This window comes from Sturnira hondurensis, unplaced genomic scaffold, assembly GCF_014824575.4.
Source record: "Sturnira hondurensis isolate 20B ecotype Veracruz unplaced genomic scaffold, ASM1482457v3 Scaffold0004998, whole genome shotgun sequence".
NCBI classification, from domain to species: Eukaryota; Metazoa; Chordata; class Mammalia; order Chiroptera; family Phyllostomidae; genus Sturnira; species Sturnira hondurensis.
Window position 1 is genome coordinate 7,636,980 of NW_028077629.1, and position 19,417 is coordinate 7,656,396.

At 39.3% G+C, this 19,417-nt stretch overlaps 3 protein-coding genes across 3 annotated transcripts in view; 2 read left to right on the forward strand and 1 right to left on the reverse strand.

Moving 5' to 3' along the window:
• The first annotated feature begins 348 nt into the window (after window positions 1–348).
• Window positions 349–2,217, forward strand: PYURF (PIGY upstream open reading frame). The gene is made up of 2 exons (XM_037046122.1): window positions 349–640; window positions 2,025–2,217. Exons 1-2 carry the CDS (start codon window positions 438–440, stop codon window positions 2,164–2,166), a joined length of 345 nt encoding a protein of 114 aa, XP_036902017.1. The 5' UTR covers window positions 349–437; the 3' UTR covers window positions 2,167–2,217.
• On the forward strand, window positions 552–2,959 carry PIGY (phosphatidylinositol glycan anchor biosynthesis class Y). The gene is made up of 2 exons (XM_037046124.1): window positions 552–640; window positions 2,025–2,959. The coding sequence occupies exon 2, from the start codon at window positions 2,264–2,266 to the stop codon at window positions 2,477–2,479; it is 216 nt and encodes a 71-aa protein (XP_036902019.1). The 5' UTR covers window positions 552–640; window positions 2,025–2,263; the 3' UTR covers window positions 2,480–2,959.
• A 7,285-nt stretch (window positions 2,960–10,244) lies between these two features.
• The window catches only part of HERC5 (HECT and RLD domain containing E3 ubiquitin protein ligase 5), a 50,322-nt gene continuing 41,149 nt past the window's right edge, over window positions 10,245–19,417 (reverse strand). Inside the window, exons 21-23 of the mRNA XM_037046125.1 lie at window positions 11,416–11,599; window positions 11,227–11,332; window positions 10,245–10,509 (exon numbers count right to left, since the gene is read on the reverse strand). Coding sequence (XP_036902020.1) covers window positions 10,304–10,509; window positions 11,227–11,332; window positions 11,416–11,599 — 496 coding nt within the window. The 3' untranslated portion in view covers window positions 10,245–10,303. The remainder of the gene's footprint in view (window positions 10,510–11,226; window positions 11,333–11,415; window positions 11,600–19,417) is intronic.

The following is a 19,417-nucleotide window of genomic DNA, read 5'->3' on the forward strand; positions in this document are numbered from 1 at the left end:
CAAATGAATGCTTTTAACACACCCACTATGACAAGAGTGTTTGAAACTTCATTTTGTAGATAACTACATAGGTCTGTCTAACACTGTGTGGCTGAGGTCAGGTCTCTGGCTTCCTGGCAGCCTGCGATTTGCCCTGGTGAAAACTCAAGGTGCCCCCATTAAAGCAGTGCTTTTGTTTGCCATGTGTAAACGCAATGGAACAGCCACCAGAGAGCACTGGCTGCAAAACAGCGCTCTAATTTCCAAGCGGTGCCCCGGGAAAAGCAGTAGAACAGGAACGGCCACGGAACCAAAGAGCCGGCTGCCGCCAGTTGGGGTTGCGTTTCCGGAGCACCGAAGGGCGGGGCCTGGCCGACTTGCAGGACGCGCGGGGATCCGCTTGCTAGGCTGGGCCTGGCGGAGGGCGGTGAGCGGCGGTGACTGGCTGGCTGCCCATCATGCTGAGTGCAGGGTGCGGCAGGCTAGCCTCTGCGCTGCTCAGTACACGCGCGCTGCCGTCTGCGGTGTCCCGTAGGTGCCTGCACGGGTCGGGGTCGCTGCGGTGGGCTGACCACAGCGAGAGGACTGAAGAACCGCCCCGCGTCTTCGACCAGGCGCTGCTGGAGTTCTTGGTGTGCCCGCTGTCCAAGAAGCCGCTCAGGTGAGCTTCGTTAGCTGTGGCTTCCCTGTAGCGGCCGCCTATTGCGGGAGGAGGCAGGAGGACTGCGCGACCACCTACACGCCTTGGGGAGCTTTAAAAAGGTCGGTCCGGGTATTCACTGCTGCCATTTTCTGGGGGCACGTCAGCTCCCACGCTCCTCCCTCTGCGCGGGAGGGGTGGGAGAAGGCCGCAAGGGAGCTGAGCCCCAGGCCTGCCAAATCAAACCGCCGACCCGCAGAAACAGATTGAAGCATTTATAGACTTGCCCCTGGCCGTGCATTAGAACCACCGGGGGACCTTTTTAAAAAGGGCGATTCCCCAGCAGCACCCCACGTGGCCGAACCCGAAGGTCTCGGGGCGGGGCCTGAGACATTACCTATCTCTTTGAAAGGAGTCTACGTGACTCTAACGTATAGCCAGGTTTACGAAGTGGTGAGATTTAGGACTAGTCCAAGTCATTAAGGTTTTTAAGCCAAGATGATGAATGATACTATAGGATCCTGCAGATCCTTGTGAAAATGCCGTTTACAACTGGTACCTGCGCAACTCGAGCGTGTAACCTTCGTGTGCTGTACTCTGGCTTTTCGTTCTGGACTAGCTGGTTTCTGTAAAGGCCTCTTTCACCTCAATTTATTACTCCTTAGGATAGATAGATACAGTTCCAGGTTACTAAAACTGAACGTTTACAGCACATTGGATACGCTAAATACCACAGTGTTGTGTGTGGTACCATCTTTGGGTGGTAGACTGCGAGTAATTTTAATTTTCTTTTTTTTTTTGCATTTCTCTTTCTATATTTTTCTCATAATAAGCCTACTAAATTTTCTTAAATATTGAAATTATCATTTATTGTACCTTTTAGTTAATTGTTTAACTAGCTCACTGTGGATTTGCGGTTTTCCAGTTTTCTCATTTCTGCCCTTTTATCTTCCTCAGACTTTTTCCCCCAGTGGTTTCCTTCTGGCGGATCAGTTAGTTTGCTCTCAGGTATTCTAAAATGAGGAAGTTGGATTTTTCTCTAGTATCTTTCCAGTAGTAAATTTAACTGGGACAGTTTTGGGGGTGACCAGAGTAATGAAGAACTAGTTGGATTGTAAGGGGAATCTTTTTCTGAATTTCTTTTTTTAATTAAGGTATAAGTTGAGAATAAAGTGAAAAGGCTGGGAGAAACTGACTAAGATAGGAACGATTAGAAATTCATTTTCTAAAAACTATTCAATTGGCTATCACTGCTTTTAGAATTAAAAGGAATTTAATTCTGCTTTTTTAACTGTCAAGAATTAGATAAGTGGTGGTGTTTATTGAATATCAAGCTCTTTCAAGCATTTTGTTTTTCACAGTTCATTTTTTCTTTTCCCCTATTCTTTTTTTTCCCCTCCCTCAGATACGAAGCATCGACGAATGAATTGATTAATGAAGAGTTGGGAATAGCCTATCCAATTATTGATGGGATTCCTAATATGATACCTCAGGCAGCTAGGATGACACATCAAAGCAAGAAGGAAGAAGATGTGGAGCAGCATTAAATCATAATTAAAAACCACATTTTAAGAACTGAATTTTCTTAATACTGTCTACCTTTTTAAAAAAGTCAGGGTGGCAGGTAATAAGTGGGAGAGAAGAATGTTTCTGTCTCTCCCTACGTTGACTGTCCTTATTCCATTGGTCTCTTTAGCAGGACTGTTGTACTCGGCCTCTATGGAAGAAAACTTCCCACAGGGCTGCACGAGCACTGCCAGCCTCTGCTTTTACAGCCTGCTCTTGCCCATTACCATACCAGTGTATGTGTTCTTCCACCTTTGGACTTGGATGGGTATTAAACTCTTCAGGCATAATTAATGCAACCAGAGCCAAGATGGTATATACATTAATAGTAAGTCTTGAGCATCTGTCTCTGAAAGCTTAACTACATGGAAATACTGGAAACCTACTTAATTTTCAGGAAAGATCCTATATCTTGCTTCTGTCAAAGGTTTAGAACTGGGAGGCTTAAGCTGCAGAAACTTCTTTAGTATACCTTGGTTCTGCTCTTGTTTTTTGAAGGTTCTAATTCATAACTGCTGTATCAGAAGCAACATTTCAACACTGTGGCTTGTTGGAAATTAACAACCCTAACCATCATCTAATGACCTTATTTCATTTCCCTTTCATCTAAAAGTTAATAATTTGAAATTTTATGTTTGTTTTAGAAAGTCTTTGGTGAAGTCACGTTACAGAAAATACATAATTCCAAAGGACCTGTGTTGCAGTAATTGTAAAGAAATGCGTTGGTGTGATATAAAACTATAATAAAATGGAAATTTCATGGCCTTGCAAAAATTCTAAGTTTGTAAAATGACCTTCATTTCTTTGGTATCAAATGCTTACATTAGTAATAATAATACAAGGTATTGAAACTTTTCCATAAAACATTTTGCAGGATTTTGTTTTTGGTCATGAGTGTGGTTCTAAGGAGGAAACGTAAGATTATGAAGTGTAGGCTATTAGACAGGCACTTATTACCCAAATAGAATATTTTGTCACATATAATGCACTCCCATGTATAATGCACACCCATGTTTTTGGCCCAAACTTTCAGGAAAAAAACTTTTCATTCAAATTTTTTAATTCAGATATTTTATTTATATTTAGAAACAAAACTGATACATGTGTTCCAGGCTATTTTATGTATGGATATTGTTATTGCTTTCTAGCATTACACTTTTGTAATAATTTATTTTTAAATTTATTTATCCTTTTAAAGATAAATAAAGGACAGAGGGAGAGCAGTATCAATGTGTGGTTGCTTCTCGTGCCTCCCCTGCTGGGAACTGGCCTGCAACCCAGGCATGTGCCCTGACTGGGAATCGAACCACAATCTTTTGGTTCGCAGGCCCGTGCTCAATCCACTGAGCTACACCAACCACGGCTAGCATTACATTTTTAATGCATAAGCATAAATAGAAGAATTACAAACATAGATACAGAATTAGTGCTACCCATGTATAATGCGCATCCTTATTTTTCCCTAAAAAATTTGGGCAAAAGCGTGTATTATATATGGCAAGATATGGTAGTTTCCCAGGAAAGTATTTACCTTTGGGTAGAGGTGGGGTATTACAGAAGTCTTGCTGATTGTGTCCTCTTGAGCTTAGAGCTATGTTTTGAACCATATTTCAGTTTATTTTCTTGCCTTAGGAAACCAATTTAGCACTAGGAAGGACATGAGCATTTGACATATCAATAGTTCACAATTTTCCAAAGCTTTCTCAACAAGAATGACTGAGGTTAATGTAACTATTTCAGACGTATAACAAGTACTTTTTTAAAAGATTTGTTTCTAGAGAGAGGAAGGCCAGGGAGAAGGAGAGGAAGAGAAACAATGATATGTGGTTGCCTCTTGAGTGCCCCCTCATGGGGACCTGGCACTCAATCCACTGAGCCACACCAGCCAATGCTAACAAATATTTCAGTAGTTACCTATAGAAACCTAAGGATTGAATATACTAAACTTAATTCTTACTAAAATCTTAAAGTAGTTGAACAGAAGCTTTAGACAGATTGTTATCAAAAGAAAATTAGAATGTGACATTAAATGTGTTTTGTATTGCATTAATTTCATATTGCAGTACAAATCACATTTTTAAAATTTATGGTAATCTACAAATAACCTAGAAGACTACAGAGATTCCTATCATTTCCTGAAGTTATTTTTATTTTACTCTAAATCTCCTGTGGTCAATGTAAATGAAACAATTTTGCTGATAAACATTGTATTCTGAAAAGTCTATTTCAAGCTTTTGCAAATTCAGCATTTTATCAGGAGACTACAAATAGACTGCTGGGGGAGTTCAGTATTAACTCATCCTCTCACTAGTAGAATTCGTTTAGCAATCACATAGTACAAACTGTATATTAGGTAGTTTTAAGCATATTAACATGTAATCGTACAATCTAAGGGGTAGGGTAGGTGATAGCACCATTTTACAGATGAGGGAACTGAAGCACAAAGAGACTGACTGGCCCAGGGTAACAGCAATGATTGGACTGAAATTGAAACCATATGGCAATGTGGCTTCAGTCTAGCTTCTTAATCAGTAGACAGTGTTTATTTTGACAACATTCATCTTTTATAAGAGAAACAGAATTAGGAATCAAAATTCTTGGATTCAAATACTTATTCAAGGCTGATGCCCTTACTGTTGTCCTAAAAACGCTTAACGTTTGCCTCAATTCTAGCACTCTGTACTGTACTTGCCTTTTTCTGTCTCTTGTCTAGACAGTAAACTTCTCAACATTTTTTATCTAATGCTTAGCACAGAGCAGGCAATAAGCTTGAAACTTACTGAGAGGGTGTACTCATGACTCTGACAAGCCTTATAATTTTAGGCAAGTTCATTAATGTCTCTGAACCTCATCTTCAGGGTTAGAAATCCTTCCCCTGCTGCTTTTATACAATTGGGAACAAATTAAATTACACGTGAAAGCACTTTGTAAAGAATCTTAGGGGAAAAGGGAATGGACTCACATGGACAAGTATAAAGGACACATGGACAATAACTAAGGGTGGGGGGCGGAAAGGGGAGGGAGGCGGGGAGCATGGGGCGGGGGGTGGGCAGGGTTGGGAATATAAGACAGAAACCTATACTTGAACAAGAATTAAATAAAAATTATATTGAAAAAAAAGTGCTTTCTAATTTAGACCAGTCATGACTACTGAAATGGCAGTGCAAGGTACCCTGCAGGCCAATTTCCCAGGAAACAACCTAACTGGTGAAAATTCTAAACAAAACAACCATGTACAGTCTGGAAATTGTTCTAAGGGTACACAGCCAAATGAGGAAACACAAGACTATCTGAAACTAGACAAGCAGAGTTTGTGGCATTTGAACCACGGCTCATCTTTCCCCTCAGCTTAGTCTAAGGGACACTCCAGGAAGGCGCAGCCAGGAATACAGGGCTCCCTCTTCCCATCTCCTATTTGAGGGTTATGTATCTTTTCAGGGGGTGCAGGGCACCATCGGAGTAAAGGAAATTACCTGCTTATAAAAGTAAATGGATATTTTCTCTTTTTCTGAGTTGATTTGTATATGAATCAACTTATATACAAACATCTATACAAAACTATGTATAAAATTGTATTTTGGGGTCTAGATCATATTGCCATTAACAGCACAAAGGAAATGGATGGGGACAAAGCTGTACTGGAGTAAGGAAATGACCTAGGATGGTTAACTTGAACAGGAACAAATGAAAAGAACCAGAAAAGACACATAAGATTAATGTAACAATGCTATGAAGATATACTTGTTCTCCTTATCTCAGTATGAGACAATAAATTAATAAAAGTAAGAATTATAAGAGTATTATTGGGCAGTAACATGTAGGTGAAATATTCATGACAATAGCACAAAAAAGGGTTTAACTGCCTAGAAGTAATATTTCTGTTATTTCACTGACACTCTTAAAGATTTTATTTATATTTATTTTTTAAAATATTTTTATTGATTATGCTATTACAGTTGTCCCATTTTCCCTTTATTCCCCTCTGCCCTGCATACCTCTCCTACCCACATTCCCTGCCTTAGTTCACGTCTGTGTGTCCTACTGTAAGTGATTTGGCTTCTCCATTTCTCATACTTTTCTGAACCTCCCTCTGTGTATTTTGTGCCTACCAGTTATGCTTATTTCTTGTACCTTTCACGCCCATTCTCCCCTCCCCATCCCCACTGATAACCCTCCATGCGATCTCTGTTTCTGTGAATCTCTTCCTGTTCTAGTTGCTTGCTTAGTTTGTTTTTGTTTTAGTTCTTGTTTTTTTTAGGTTCAGTTGTTGATAGTTGTGAATTTGTTGTCCTTTTACTGTTTATATTTTTTATCTTCATTTTTTAGATTATTTTTAGACAGAGGGGAAGGGAAGAAAGAGAGGTAGAGAAACATCAGTGTGTGGTTGCCTCTCTCACCCTCTATGGGGGAACTGGCCCACAAACCAGGCATGTGGCCTAACTGGGAATCAACCCACAACTCTCTGGTTCACAGGCCAGCACTCAATTCACTGAGCCACACCAGCCAGGGCTCACTGGCACTGTTAATGGATCTGCAGTTTTTAAAATTTCTCAGGCCCTCATACACTGCTGGTGAGAGTATAAAATGCTACAGCTTCTTTGGTAAACAGCTGATCCTCCCCAAAATTACAGAGTTACAGTATGACCCAGCAATTTCTCTCTTCTATGATACTCAAGGAAAATTAAGTCCACACAAAAACTTGTGCACGAATGTTCACATCAACAGCATTAGTAAGAGCCAAAAACAAACAAAATGTCCAAGTGATGAATGGGTAAATAAAATGTTGCGTAAGTACAAGAAATAGTATTTGGCAAAAAATAAGAATGAAATACTGTTGCATGCTACAACATAGACGAATCTTGAAAACATGCTAAGTGAAAGAATCCAGTTAAAGAAAAATCACATGGTTAACTTTTATATGAAACGTTCATAATAGACAAATATATAAACAGTAGATTGGTGGTTGCATAGGGCTGGGGGTGAAGGGGAGATTGTGTTATGGCTGAAGAGTACACGGTGTCTGGGGAGCTGAAAATGTTCTAAAATTGTAGCAATCATGGCACAATTCTGAGTATACTAAATCCACTAAGTTGTATACTTTTTGGCTGAATTACATGCTATGTGAATTGTATATCAATAGAGCTGTTACCCCCCTCCCAAAAAAGCTTACCTAAATGCCCAGTGTATGGCACAGTACAGTGGTCCCAAGCTACTTGATGGAAGTCAAATGCTAGTTAGATGCATGGCCAAAAGTAGAATTAACTTCTTAAGGCTTCTATATTTTGTCAGATACAAAATTGAAATTCTTTCTTGAAAATTCTCCACGTTTTCTGGTGATCTTCCGAGTTGAGTTCTTCACTAGAAAATCATCATGGCTTCCAACCATTAATGGGGATTCTTCACTAGCTCCTTCATGCAGCTCATGCCACACACATTGATTTCACTATAAACCCACCACAGAAATACTTATTCTTTCAGATTGTGACTCTTCCCCATTCCTCTTCCCCAATCATTATCTGACTTCACAATGACAGACCTCTTGATTCCTTGGAGTAGGGGTGTCAAACTCATTCTCACCAGGGACCACATCAGCCTCAAGGTTGCCTTCAAAGGGCCGAATGAAATTTTAGGACTCTATAAATGTACTGCTTAACAGTTCCAAGAGCGCTCCAGAGCTCAGTGCTCTGAGCACTGTTTCTACCAGGTAGAAACAAGGTGGAGGGCCCGATTCAGCTTGCAGGCTTGTGCCTTAGAACCTCTTAACAAGATTATCTTCCCTAGTGTCCTTATCTGCCATTACTGACTGGGATTATCTTTGATCACCTCGTAAATAACATCCTTCCCACCAACTTTGTGACAATTTCCCATTCTGAGGGAGGGAGCAAAAAGGACTTGTTGTGATCTACTTCCTCTTCATTTTCTACAGTTGTGCGAAGTGAGCTTTTAAGGAAGATTCTTTGAACTTCAGACTCTGCAACTTTAAGATGAAAAGGATGATACCTACTTCCAGACCTGGTAGAAGTTTTAAGTGAGGTAGAAAATATGAAGTCACTTAACATAGCCAAGAAATAATAGTGGATTCTCACTACTTTGTGTAGTCGTGGGGAGAAAGGCCTATCTGCTTTCCAAGTTTTGTCCCTTTCAGTGAAGTGTCATCGGAACTATCTTTTGCATATGCCACTAGGTGGCGCTTCTGGCTAACTGATGGAAGCACTGACAACTGAGCATGCAGTGGACTGCACCTGCAAAATGCTGAGCTAGGTAGCCATATTCCAGAATCACTTAACTCATTTGCATGGCATGTAATGTCATGACAGGGGAAGTGAATCCCAAGGAACAAGTGGGGATAACTCGGAGGGGGAAGTGGACCTGAAGACAGAAGGTGAAGGAAAGATAGGGGTAGGCTGAGATGAGGGTTCCAGGCAGGAGAAAAAGCATGTGTGAAAAACAGGAGACTGGCCCACTCAGAAAACCGAGACTGTTACAAGTGACTAGAACTTCTAGAACTATGCTTTGTATGCAGGGCGATAGTTGGAGATGGGGTTGGAGTTTATAGGAGGCACATCAGAAAGGACTTTGTAGCTGGTCTTCACTGCCTAACTTTTCAAATCATTTAGTTTGTGCAGCTGATAATCACAATGGCTCCTCTTTCCAGGAAAAGGTAAAATATCATATTCAAAATTACAGGGATTTGTATGTTATGACCTTCTGTGGTGGTGCATGTTCACATTTGCTTGCTGGTACAGTAGCTACCAGTCATACATAGTTACTGAGCACTTGAAATGTAGCACTTAGTGTGACTGAGAAACTGAATTTTAAATTTAATTTTCATTAAAAAGCCACATAATGCCCTGGCTGGTGTAGCTCAGTGGATTGAGCACAGGCCTGTGAAGCAAAGAGTCAACAGTTCAATTCCTAGTCAGGGCACATGCCTGTTGCAGGCCAGGTTCCCAGTAGGGGACACATGAGAGGCAACCACACACTCATGTTTCTCCCTCACTCTTTCTCCTTCCCTCCCCCCTCTCTAAAAATGAATAAAATATTTTTAAAAATTAAAAAAAGCCATACTGAACAGCACAGCTCTAAACTGTTTTTCCCACTACTGTCAATGAACCGTATGTACACAAGGGCCTCCCTTACTGCACAGCACTAATACAGGAGATATCCAGCCTCACAGAATGTTCTCCTGGAGAGTGTTCGTCTAGATACAGGACCATTTGAGAGATGATTGTTGCAGTGACTGGACATGATGAGAGCTTGTACAGTAGTGACAGAGATTTAGAACAAGAACTGTTAGGACATGACTGATTATTGAATGTAGGGGGATGAAGAAGAGGGAGGAAGGGAAGATGATTGCAGGATTCTGTCTGTAGATATTGATACCACCCCAAATTGTGAAATACAGGAAAAACAGTAATTTTCCCCTTGAACATGTTGAGATTAAGGAGCCAAGGGGCACATAGGAAGAGACACAGGCTACGTAGAAAAATGGTTGTGGTGCTGGAATATACCATTTCTGTAGGTCAGAGAGATCTGAGTATCAGCACGGAAGTAGATGAAGCTGGTAATCAGGAGTATGCAGAAAGTGAGAAAACAGGACTGCACCAGCATTTTAGGTCAGGGGAGTGTAGTGTAAGAAAACATGCAAAGGAGATGAGAAACAAGCCGAGAAAAACAAAGCCAGAGTCCAGTAGTTCGTGACAGTTTTGAGGAGAAAGTAGTCAAATAGTTTCAAATGCGGTAGATGTAAGATGGAAATGGGCAAGTGTCTGCTGAAATCTGCAACAGAGAAATCATCTGTAACTTATTATAGCAGTTTGAGTGGGGGAAGTACCACTTCAGTCCAAAACAAACCACCAAGATGTTTATGAGAGAAAAATAAATTTCTGCCTTATTGATGCACTATGTTTTGGGGCTGCCTTTTGTTTTAGTAGCCTAATCTATATTATAACTAATAGATCTTACATGCAAAAACCAGTGAATCTAAAAAACAAACACAAACAAACAAAACACCACAGGTGAACATACTGAATAGTCAGCAAGACTTTTAAGTTAATAAATTTGAGTTAATTTTATTTCTGAAAATATTTCCAAAAAGGAGTGGAGTGTGAGGTAGGGTCAGCCAAATCCTCTGTTGTTGTTGATGGCTACCTGAAGCGCTTCTTCCACTCTTTCCATTGTAGAATATTTGGGGAGGCAGAGGATACTGAAACATGTCTGTGCTCTCATAGGATCTTTTTCATTCACATCCTCAGGACAGCAGAATGTTATTGCCATTTTTTTTATACCTTTTACTTGGATTCTGTCAGTTCCTGTAAGAAATACTAAAAAGCAGAGTAAAATTAAGTGATCTTCACAAATCACCAAAATTTATCAAGAAAATATATTCTAAGCATTTAGTGAGGGCCCGTGTGCAGAGCCTGACATTATACTGCACTGGGACCATATTACAACTAAGTCCGACACATAGTCACTGCCTTCAAGCAATTTACAGTCTGGTTGGAAATACTAGATTCCTGGGCAGAAAAAGACAAAAACAAGAGAAAAATAAAAGGGGTAACAGCCAAATAAGGTGTAACAGAACTAAGTACCTTGAGTATAAATGCTGTGGGGATCAGAACAGGGAGAGAGAATCAGGGATGACTGGGGAGACTTCTGAGAACTGGGAATTAAGCTGGACATTTTAGGAAGGAAAGGGTTAGAGAAGCAGAGGAAGCAGGTGAAGGAGCTTCAGAGAGAGCCTAGAAGTGAGAGGATACAAAAACCACCGGGCCTGTGTACTTGAATGATGACACAACTACAGATGAAGAAAAGAAAAATTTTAAAGCAACAGGCAGGGTTGAACTCAAAGGAGAAAAGACCTCTATTAAAATTTATTTTTTGACGTTGTGACAACTAGGCATAGAGGACATTTAACTAGACCAGGAGTGGCTGCTACACTAAGTATGACTTGTTGCAAATGGTACCTAAAACAAACAAAATTTCCTTATTCCATGAAAAGGATATGAGATTATATTATCTATTCCTGATATAATACTTACCAAGAAATTTCTTCTTTTCTTCCAAAGTCAATTTGCGTAAAGCCTTCCAAAACATGACTATGGTGGGATGTGAACTGTCATCATATCCTGGCCCATACTGTGCATTCTACAGAAAAGTGCAAAGAAAAAGTATTCAGGAAACAGAAAAGAAATTCCAATCAGACTACTTGGCCTTTATAATGTATGTACCTTTTCAAATGTTTCCCAGTCATAATCTGTATTTCCGATAATCACATCCTTTAGTTCTTCAGGATGAAAAATTTCAATAACTTCCTTATCACACACTTTGTAAAATCCTCTTTGAAATTCTTCATATACTGCCTTTATGGAGGTGTTGAAGATGTAATCGATATACTTAGAAACATAGTCTGTCCTTTAATGAAACAAAAAATGATTTCAGATTACTGCAATATCCTGAACAAAATAGGAGGAGGCTAATGATAAGATCTAGGACACTTAACAACTAAGTACTTACCGTGTGCCATAGACTATGACAGGTATTTTTCATATATTATCTAATTTTATCTTCAAAAAACTCTTTGAGGCAGATTCTTATGACAGTTTAGTGAAACTCACTAAACTCATAGGAAAGTCACATGATTGTTCAGGATGACTGAGTTAAGAGAAGTGACACAGGTTAGAATAAAAAAAGACTGGGAATCCAAGATGGTGGAAGAGTAAGTAGAAGCTACACTAACGTCCTCCAAGGATCAATCTGGAATTACAACTCAACCATAGAGAACTCATCCTCAATAAACATCTGAACACTAGCTGGAAAGAAGCCTTATAATCAGGAACAGATAGAAGAAACCACTTCACCATCACAAGACTGGCCCACCCAGCACTGGCCTGTGAACCACAGGGTCACTGGTTCAATTCCCAGTTGGGGCACATGTCTGGGTTGTGGGCCAGGTCCTCAATAGGGGGTGCTTGAGAAGCAACCTCATACATGTATCTCCCCCTCTCTTTCTCCCTCCCTTTACCTCTTTCTCGAAAAAAGAAAAGAATAAAGATCAGGGCAGAAATAGACAAATAGTGTCTAAAAAACAATAGATCCATGAATCTAAGAGCTGGTTCTACCAAAAGAAAACATAATTGACAAACCTTTAACCAGACTCATTGAGAAAAAAAGAGAAAGGACCCAATTAAATAAAATCAGAAAGGGAAGAAATAAGAATTGACACCAAAGAAATACGAAGGATTTTAAGAAAATACTATGAACAACTAAATGCCAACAATCTGGACAAAATGGATCAATTCCTAGAAACATGCAATCTTCCAAAACTAAATTGGGAAGTATCAGAGAATCTGAATAGACAGATTGCATTTAATGAAATTGAAACAGTAATCAAAAAACTCCCAACAAACAAAAGCCTTGGACCAGATGGCTTCACAGTTAAATTTTATCAAACATCCTGAGAAGGACTAACACCTCTCCTTTTCAAACTATTTCATTAAAATTAAAGAGGAGGGAAGGCTCCCAAACTCATTTTATTAGGCCATCATTCTCCTAATTCCAAAACCAGATTAAAACACTACAAAGAAAGAAATTTATAGTCTAATATATTGCTGATCAACACAGATGCTCAAATATTCAACAAAATATTAGCAATCTGAATACAGAGATACATCAAAAAGATCATATAACATGATCAAGTGGGATTTATTCCAGGAAGGCAAGGTTCCTTCCAGCATTTGCAAACCAATAAATATGATCTACCACATAAACAAAATGGAGGAAAAACCACATGACTATATCAATAGATGCAGAAAAAAGGCATTTGATAAAAATCCAGCACCCATGTATGATAAAAACTGTCAGCAAAGTGGGATTAGAGGGGACATACCTACACATATAAATCTATGGCCAGAATCATACTCAACAGGTAAAAACTACAAGAGTTCTCCTTAAGATTTGGAATGAGACAGGGATGTCTGCTTTCACCTCCCATTAACATAGTACTGGAAGTCTTAGCCATAGCACTCAGACAAGAAGAAATAAAAGGCATCCAAATTGGAAAGGAAGAAGTAAAACTGTATTTGCAGATGGCATGACACTGTACATAGAGAACCCCAAAGAGTCCATAAAGGAACTACTAGAATTGATAAAAGAATTCAGCAAAATAGCAGAATACAACATCCAGAAATCAGTTGTATCTTTATATGCCAATAATGAACTAACAGGGAAATTTTAAAAAACAATCCCATTCACAATTGCTACAAACAAAGAATAATATACCTAGGAAAGAACCTAACCAAGGATGTAAAAGACCTGTAGACACAATCAAGTGGAAGCACATACCATGTTCATGGATAGGAAGAATTAACATCATTAAAATATTCATACTACCCAAAGCAACCTACTGATTCACTGCAATTCCTATCAAGATTCTAAGAACTAGAACAAATATTTCAAAAATGTATGTGGAGCCGCAAAAGGTCCCGCACAGCAACAGTGCTCCTGAGAAAGAACAAAGTTGGAAGAATCATGTTAAAATTAAACTATATGATAAGGCCATAGTAATCAAAACAGTGTGGTACTGGCATAAAAACAGACACATAGATCAATGGAACAGAATAGAGAGCCCAGAAATAAACCCATACCTTTATAGTCAATTAATATTCTAAAGAGGAAGAAAGCACATACAATGGTATAAAGATAGTTTATTCAATAGTGTTGGAAACATTGGACAAATACATGCAGAAAAATGAAACTAGATTGCCTTTCTTACACCATACAAGAATAAATTCAAACGCATCAAAGACTTAAATGTTAGAGCCCAAACCGTAAAAATCCTAGAAGAAAACATAGGCAGCAAAATCTTGGGCATTACTTATAGTAGTATTTTATTATATATATCATACCACGCAAGGGAAACAAAAGAAAAAAAAATAAATACATGGGACTACATCAAACTAAAAAGTTTTTTTCATAGCAAAAGAAATCATCAACAAAATAAGAAGACAACCCATAGAATGGGAGAACATATTTATCAATACATCTGATAAGGAGTTAATATCCAAAATTTATAAAGAACTTACAAAACATAACATCAGAAAAAACCCACTCAATTAAATACAAGCAAAGGACCATACAGATGGTTAACAGACATATGAAAATATCCTCAACATTACTAATCATCAGAAAAATGCAAATTAAAATCACAATAAGTTGTCACTTCATATCTGTCAAAATGGTTATAATCAATAAATCAACAAGTGCTGGCAAGGATGTGGAGAAAGAGAACCCTTTTGTACTGTTGATGGGAATGCAGATTGGTGCCACTTCAAAAAATTGGGAGATACTTCAAAAAATTAAGAATGGATCTGCCTTCCATCCCAGCTATTCCACTCCGGGAATAAATCCAAAGGAACCCAAAACACTAATTTGAAAGAACATAAGCTCCACTGTGTTCATTGTAGCATTTATAATCACCAAGATATGCTAGCAGCTTAAGTGTCCATCAGTAGATGAGTAAATAAAACTATGGGACATTTACATAATTGAATACTACTTGGCTAGTAGTATTCAATACTATTTTCCTATAACAAGGAAAATTTTACCCTTTGTGACAGTATGGATGGACCTGGAGAACATTATGTTAAGTAAAATAAGCCAGTCAGAGAAAAACAAATACCATGATTTTACTCGTATGTGGTATCTAATGAACAAACTGAACTAACAAGGAACATGGGGATAGACTTGTAGATGGAGAGCAATGTGACTGTTGAAGTGGGGTGTAAGGCAGAGGGTGGAGGGACTGGACAAAAAGGAAAAGGGCCTCAAGGACACGGACAACAGTGTGGTGATTGCGGGGGTGGGGTGGTATAAAGGAACTAATGGTAATGGAAAAAATAGAAGATTACATTAAAAAACTGGCAATATTCAGAAAAAAATATACTAGGTGCCAAAGAGTAGTTTAGTACGGTGCCACTTAAATAAAGTTGGGAGTACCAGCCAAGATGGAGGCATAGGTAAACACTTCGCTTCCTCACACAACCAAAAGGAGGAAACAACCAATCTAAAAATCAATAAACAACTGAAAGCGCCAGGAAATCAAATTGCATGGAACTCCGACACAGAAGGAATTAAAGAAAACATCAGCCAGAACAACCAGACCAGTAAGGCAGCGGACCCTGCTGGCCAACTCAGAAAATCCTCAGCAAGGTGACTGGGAGGCAGGGCTGGCTGCAGAGCTCGGCAGGGAGGGGCTGACTTAATGGGAAAACTGAGACTCAGAGCTGACTGTGGGCTAAGGCTGGGGTTGTCATGGTGGGAGGTACTTCCAGTCTGACACCACAGTCTGTTGGAAAGTGCACTAGAGACCAGCAGGCAAGCTGTGCATTGTTCCCTCTCTGGCCCCTCCCTTACAGGCAGTGCAGCAAAGAGGGCTGCCCTGCCTGGGGACAATACCTAAGCCCCTCCCCTTACAACCTATCAGGTGTGTCAATACAAAGAAATATGGCCCAAATGAAAGAACACAGCAAAACCTCAAAACTAAGCAATGAAGATTGCCAACTATCTGATGGAGCATTTAAAGCCCTGGTAATCAAAAAGCTCACAGAGCTGACTGAGCTTGGTTGAAAAATGAAAGAACAAATCAGAGATACCCAAAATGAAATAAAGCAAAATATACAGGGAACCAACAGTGACAGGAAGGAAACCAGGATTCGAAGCAATGATTTGGAACAAAAGGAAGAAATAAACATTCAACTGGATCAGAATGAAGAAACAAGAATCCAAAAAAATGAAGAGAGGCTGAGAGGCTGAGGACTCTATGGGAAAACCTGAAACGTTCCAATATCTGAATTATAGGGGTGCCAGAAGGAGAAGAACAGCAGCAAGAAATTGAAAACTTATTTGAACAAATAATGAAGGAAAACTTTCCCAATCTGGCAAAAGAAATAGATTTCCAGAAGTCCAGAGAGTCCCAAAGAAGTTGGACCCAAAAAGGAACACACCAAGGCACATCATCATCAAGTTACTCAGGATTAAAGAAAAAGAGAAAATCCTAAAAGCAGCAAGAGAAAAGGAGACAGCTACCCACAAAGGAATTCCCATTAGATTATCAGGTGATTTCTCAAAAGAAACCTTACAGATCTTACAGGCAAGAAGGGGCTGGAAAGAAGTATTTGAAATCCTGAAAGGTAAGGACCTACATCCAAGATTACTCTATCCAGCAAAGCTTTCATTTAGAATGGAAGGGCAGATAAAGTGCTTCCCAGATAAGGTCAATTTAAAGGAGTTCAGCATATCCAAGCCACTATTATGAAAGGTTGAAGGGACTTATCTAAGAAAAAGATAAAAAATATGAACAATAAAATAACAACAAACTCACAACTATCAACAAATGAACCTAAAAGAAAAACAATGAAAACAAAAACTAAGGAAACAACCTAAACAGGATCAGAATCAGAGAAAAGGACATCACATGGAGAGAGTTCAGCGGGAAGGGAGGAATAGAGGAGAAAAGGTACAAGGAAGAAGCAGCATAATTAGTAAGCATAAAATATACAGGGAGAGATAAAAATGGTATAGGAAACAGAGGACTCAAAGAACTTACATGTGTACAACCCATAGACATGAATTAAGGTGGGAGGAATATGGAGGGTTTGGGGGCAAGGTGGAGGGGGAATAAAGCAGGGAAAATTGGGAAAACTATAATAGCATAATCAATAAAAAATACTTAAAAAAATCCAGGGGAGTGGAACTATAAGTAGTTAGTGTATTTTTCATTATACATTTTTCTATTAACCAAATGGGTAGTAATGAGTTTATATTACTTTTACCACTGTGAGGAAAAATGAATGGAATAAAAGAGAATAGTATGCAAAAAATAAATAGATAAATAAATAAAGTTGAAAACATGGACAAAGAAAAAAATAGAGAAAGTTGGAAGGCTCTTCCTGAATGCCACCAGACGTGACCTCAGAAAATGGTTCACTCTTCACTTGACCCAGAAAACTCCACAAATTCATGCAAATCAGTGGTTTGAATCTCATGTTCACTTCAAGAACACTCATGAAACTACCCAGACCATCAAAGCATGCAAATTTGATATGCCACCAAGTACTTTCAGGATGTCACTTTACAGAGGTAATGTGTGCCCTTCTGCCATTACAGTGGTGGAGTTAGGAGTTGTGCCCAGGCCAAACAATGGAGGTAGACACAGAGTCAGTGGTCCAAAAGAGTGCTGAATTTTTGCTGCACATGCTTAAAAACACAGAGAGTAATGCCGAACTTAAAGGTTTAGATGTAGATTCTCCGGTCATTGAGCACATCCAAGTGAATAAAGCTCTCAAGATGTAGTGCAAAATTTACGTGCAGAACCTCCCTGACACAGAGATGATCCTATTAAAAAAGAGCATATGGTCCCTAAACCAAAAGAGGAGGTTTCACAGAAGAAAAACATATCCCAGAAGAAACTGAAGAAACGGAAACTTATGGCCTGGGAGTAAAAATTCGCTGTAAAATAAATACTAATAAAATTTTTTTTAAAGTTTGGAAGAATTAAACCTGACCTGCTAATAGTCATGTCTGGGAAATAGGATTGGAGGTGGGAGAAATTTCTTATCCTTTAAAAAAATATATTTTATTTATTTATTTTTAGAGGGGAAGGGAAGGAGAGAAGGAGAGAAATATCAATGTATCGTTGCCTCTTGTGAGTCTCCTGCTGGGAACTGGCCTGCAACCCAGGCATGTGCCCTGACTGGGAATCGAACTGAGATTGTGTGGTTCGAAGGCCCGCGCCCAATCCACTGAGCTACACCAGGCAGGGAAGAAATTTCTTATCTTATTTTATACTTTTCTGTGTTGTCTGAATTTGTTATAGGGAGTAATTAACATCATTTGTGGTTAACACAAATAACGAAGGAATTTATATTTCCAGCTCTGACAGAGTAGATTGTAGCAAATGCTCCCAATTAGAAGAACTAAAGCAGCAGAAACAAAGAAGGAGCTCCTACCCTTTGCCACAGCATGGATGGAACTGGAGAGCATTATGCTGAGTGAAATAAGCCAGGTGGTGAAAAACAAATATATGACCTCACCTTTAAGTGGAACCGAATCAACAAAACAAACAAGCAAGCAAAATATAACCGGAGACACTGAAATTAAGAACAAACTGACAGTAACCACAGGGGAGGTGAGGGGGTAATGGGTAGAGGGAAGAGGAGGAAGGGTTTTCATGAAGGACTATAAAGGACACAGGGACAAAACCAAGCAGGAGTGGAATCAGGGGAGGGAGGGGGTATGGTTGGGGTGTAGGGGCAGTGGTCGGGGGAGGAAGGCAGACAAGTGTACTTGAACAACAAAAAAAGAAGAACTAGAAAAGAGCAGTTAATATGCAAAAACACATGTAGCTCCAGGCTTCCCAATCCGAGGCAAGACTCAAGAGACCTCTAAACCAAAGAGAAAAGGGAAGCTCACTAAGGTGAGCCCAGCATTTTACTTGTAGTTTTCCACTTTGGGCACATTTGCCAATTCTTTCAGGGAAAGAGGCTGAGCAAAAAGTAGCTGGAAGAGGCAGACAACCTTATTATATCCATCAATAATACTATGGATAAATGATGGTATATTTATAAAATATACTATAGATCTGGAAATGTTCTATTTCTTGATCTGTACTCTTATCACTTGTGTACTTTTCTGTATGTTACACTTCAATACAAAGATTTTTAAAATAAAGATTAAAAATTAAAGAAAAACATTTGGCTTAGGCTAGAATGCTCACTAGATATCTCTTTGCCATTCTGACCAACTATCAAGGGAACATTCTATAATCCCACACTGTATTCCTTTAAATCCCACAAAGTGTTGGGAGGTGAAGATACCACAATATCGTCTAATAACATTAACAAACACTAAGTGCTGCTTTGGACCAGGCACTAGTGTAGACAACTCTAAGTACTGGATACACAGTAGTGAGCAAGAAAGACCTGGTCCCTGTCATCATGTGGCTCATCATTGTGGGGGAAACACAGATAAGGAAATAAGCAAGTAAATCCTAAAGGCAGGAAAGTGTGATATGAAAAGAAAAAGTTGAGCAGGGTAAGGGGGCAGAGAGGAAAGGTGGTGATATAATTCTAAATAGAAGGATAAGGGAAGGTCTCTATGAGAAAGTCATTTTCTCCCCTATTAGAATATAAACTCGAGAAGACATGCACATACACACAACACAGAGCAACTCTC

What these genes read in the sequence shown, in the direction of transcription:
- PIGY (XM_037046124.1), top strand. Translation starts at nt 2,264, where the DNA reads ATGTTTCTGTCTCTCCCTACGTTGACTGTCCTTATTCCATTGGTCTCT.
- PYURF (XM_037046122.1), top strand. Translation starts at nt 438, where the DNA reads ATGCTGAGTGCAGGGTGCGGCAGGCTAGCCTCTGCGCTGCTCAGTACA. An exon ending in CTGTCCAAGAAGCCGCTCAG is followed by an intron (nt 641 to 2,024) that starts GTGAGCTTCGTT and finishes CCCCTCCCTCAG; the next exon opens with ATACGAAGCATCGACGAATG.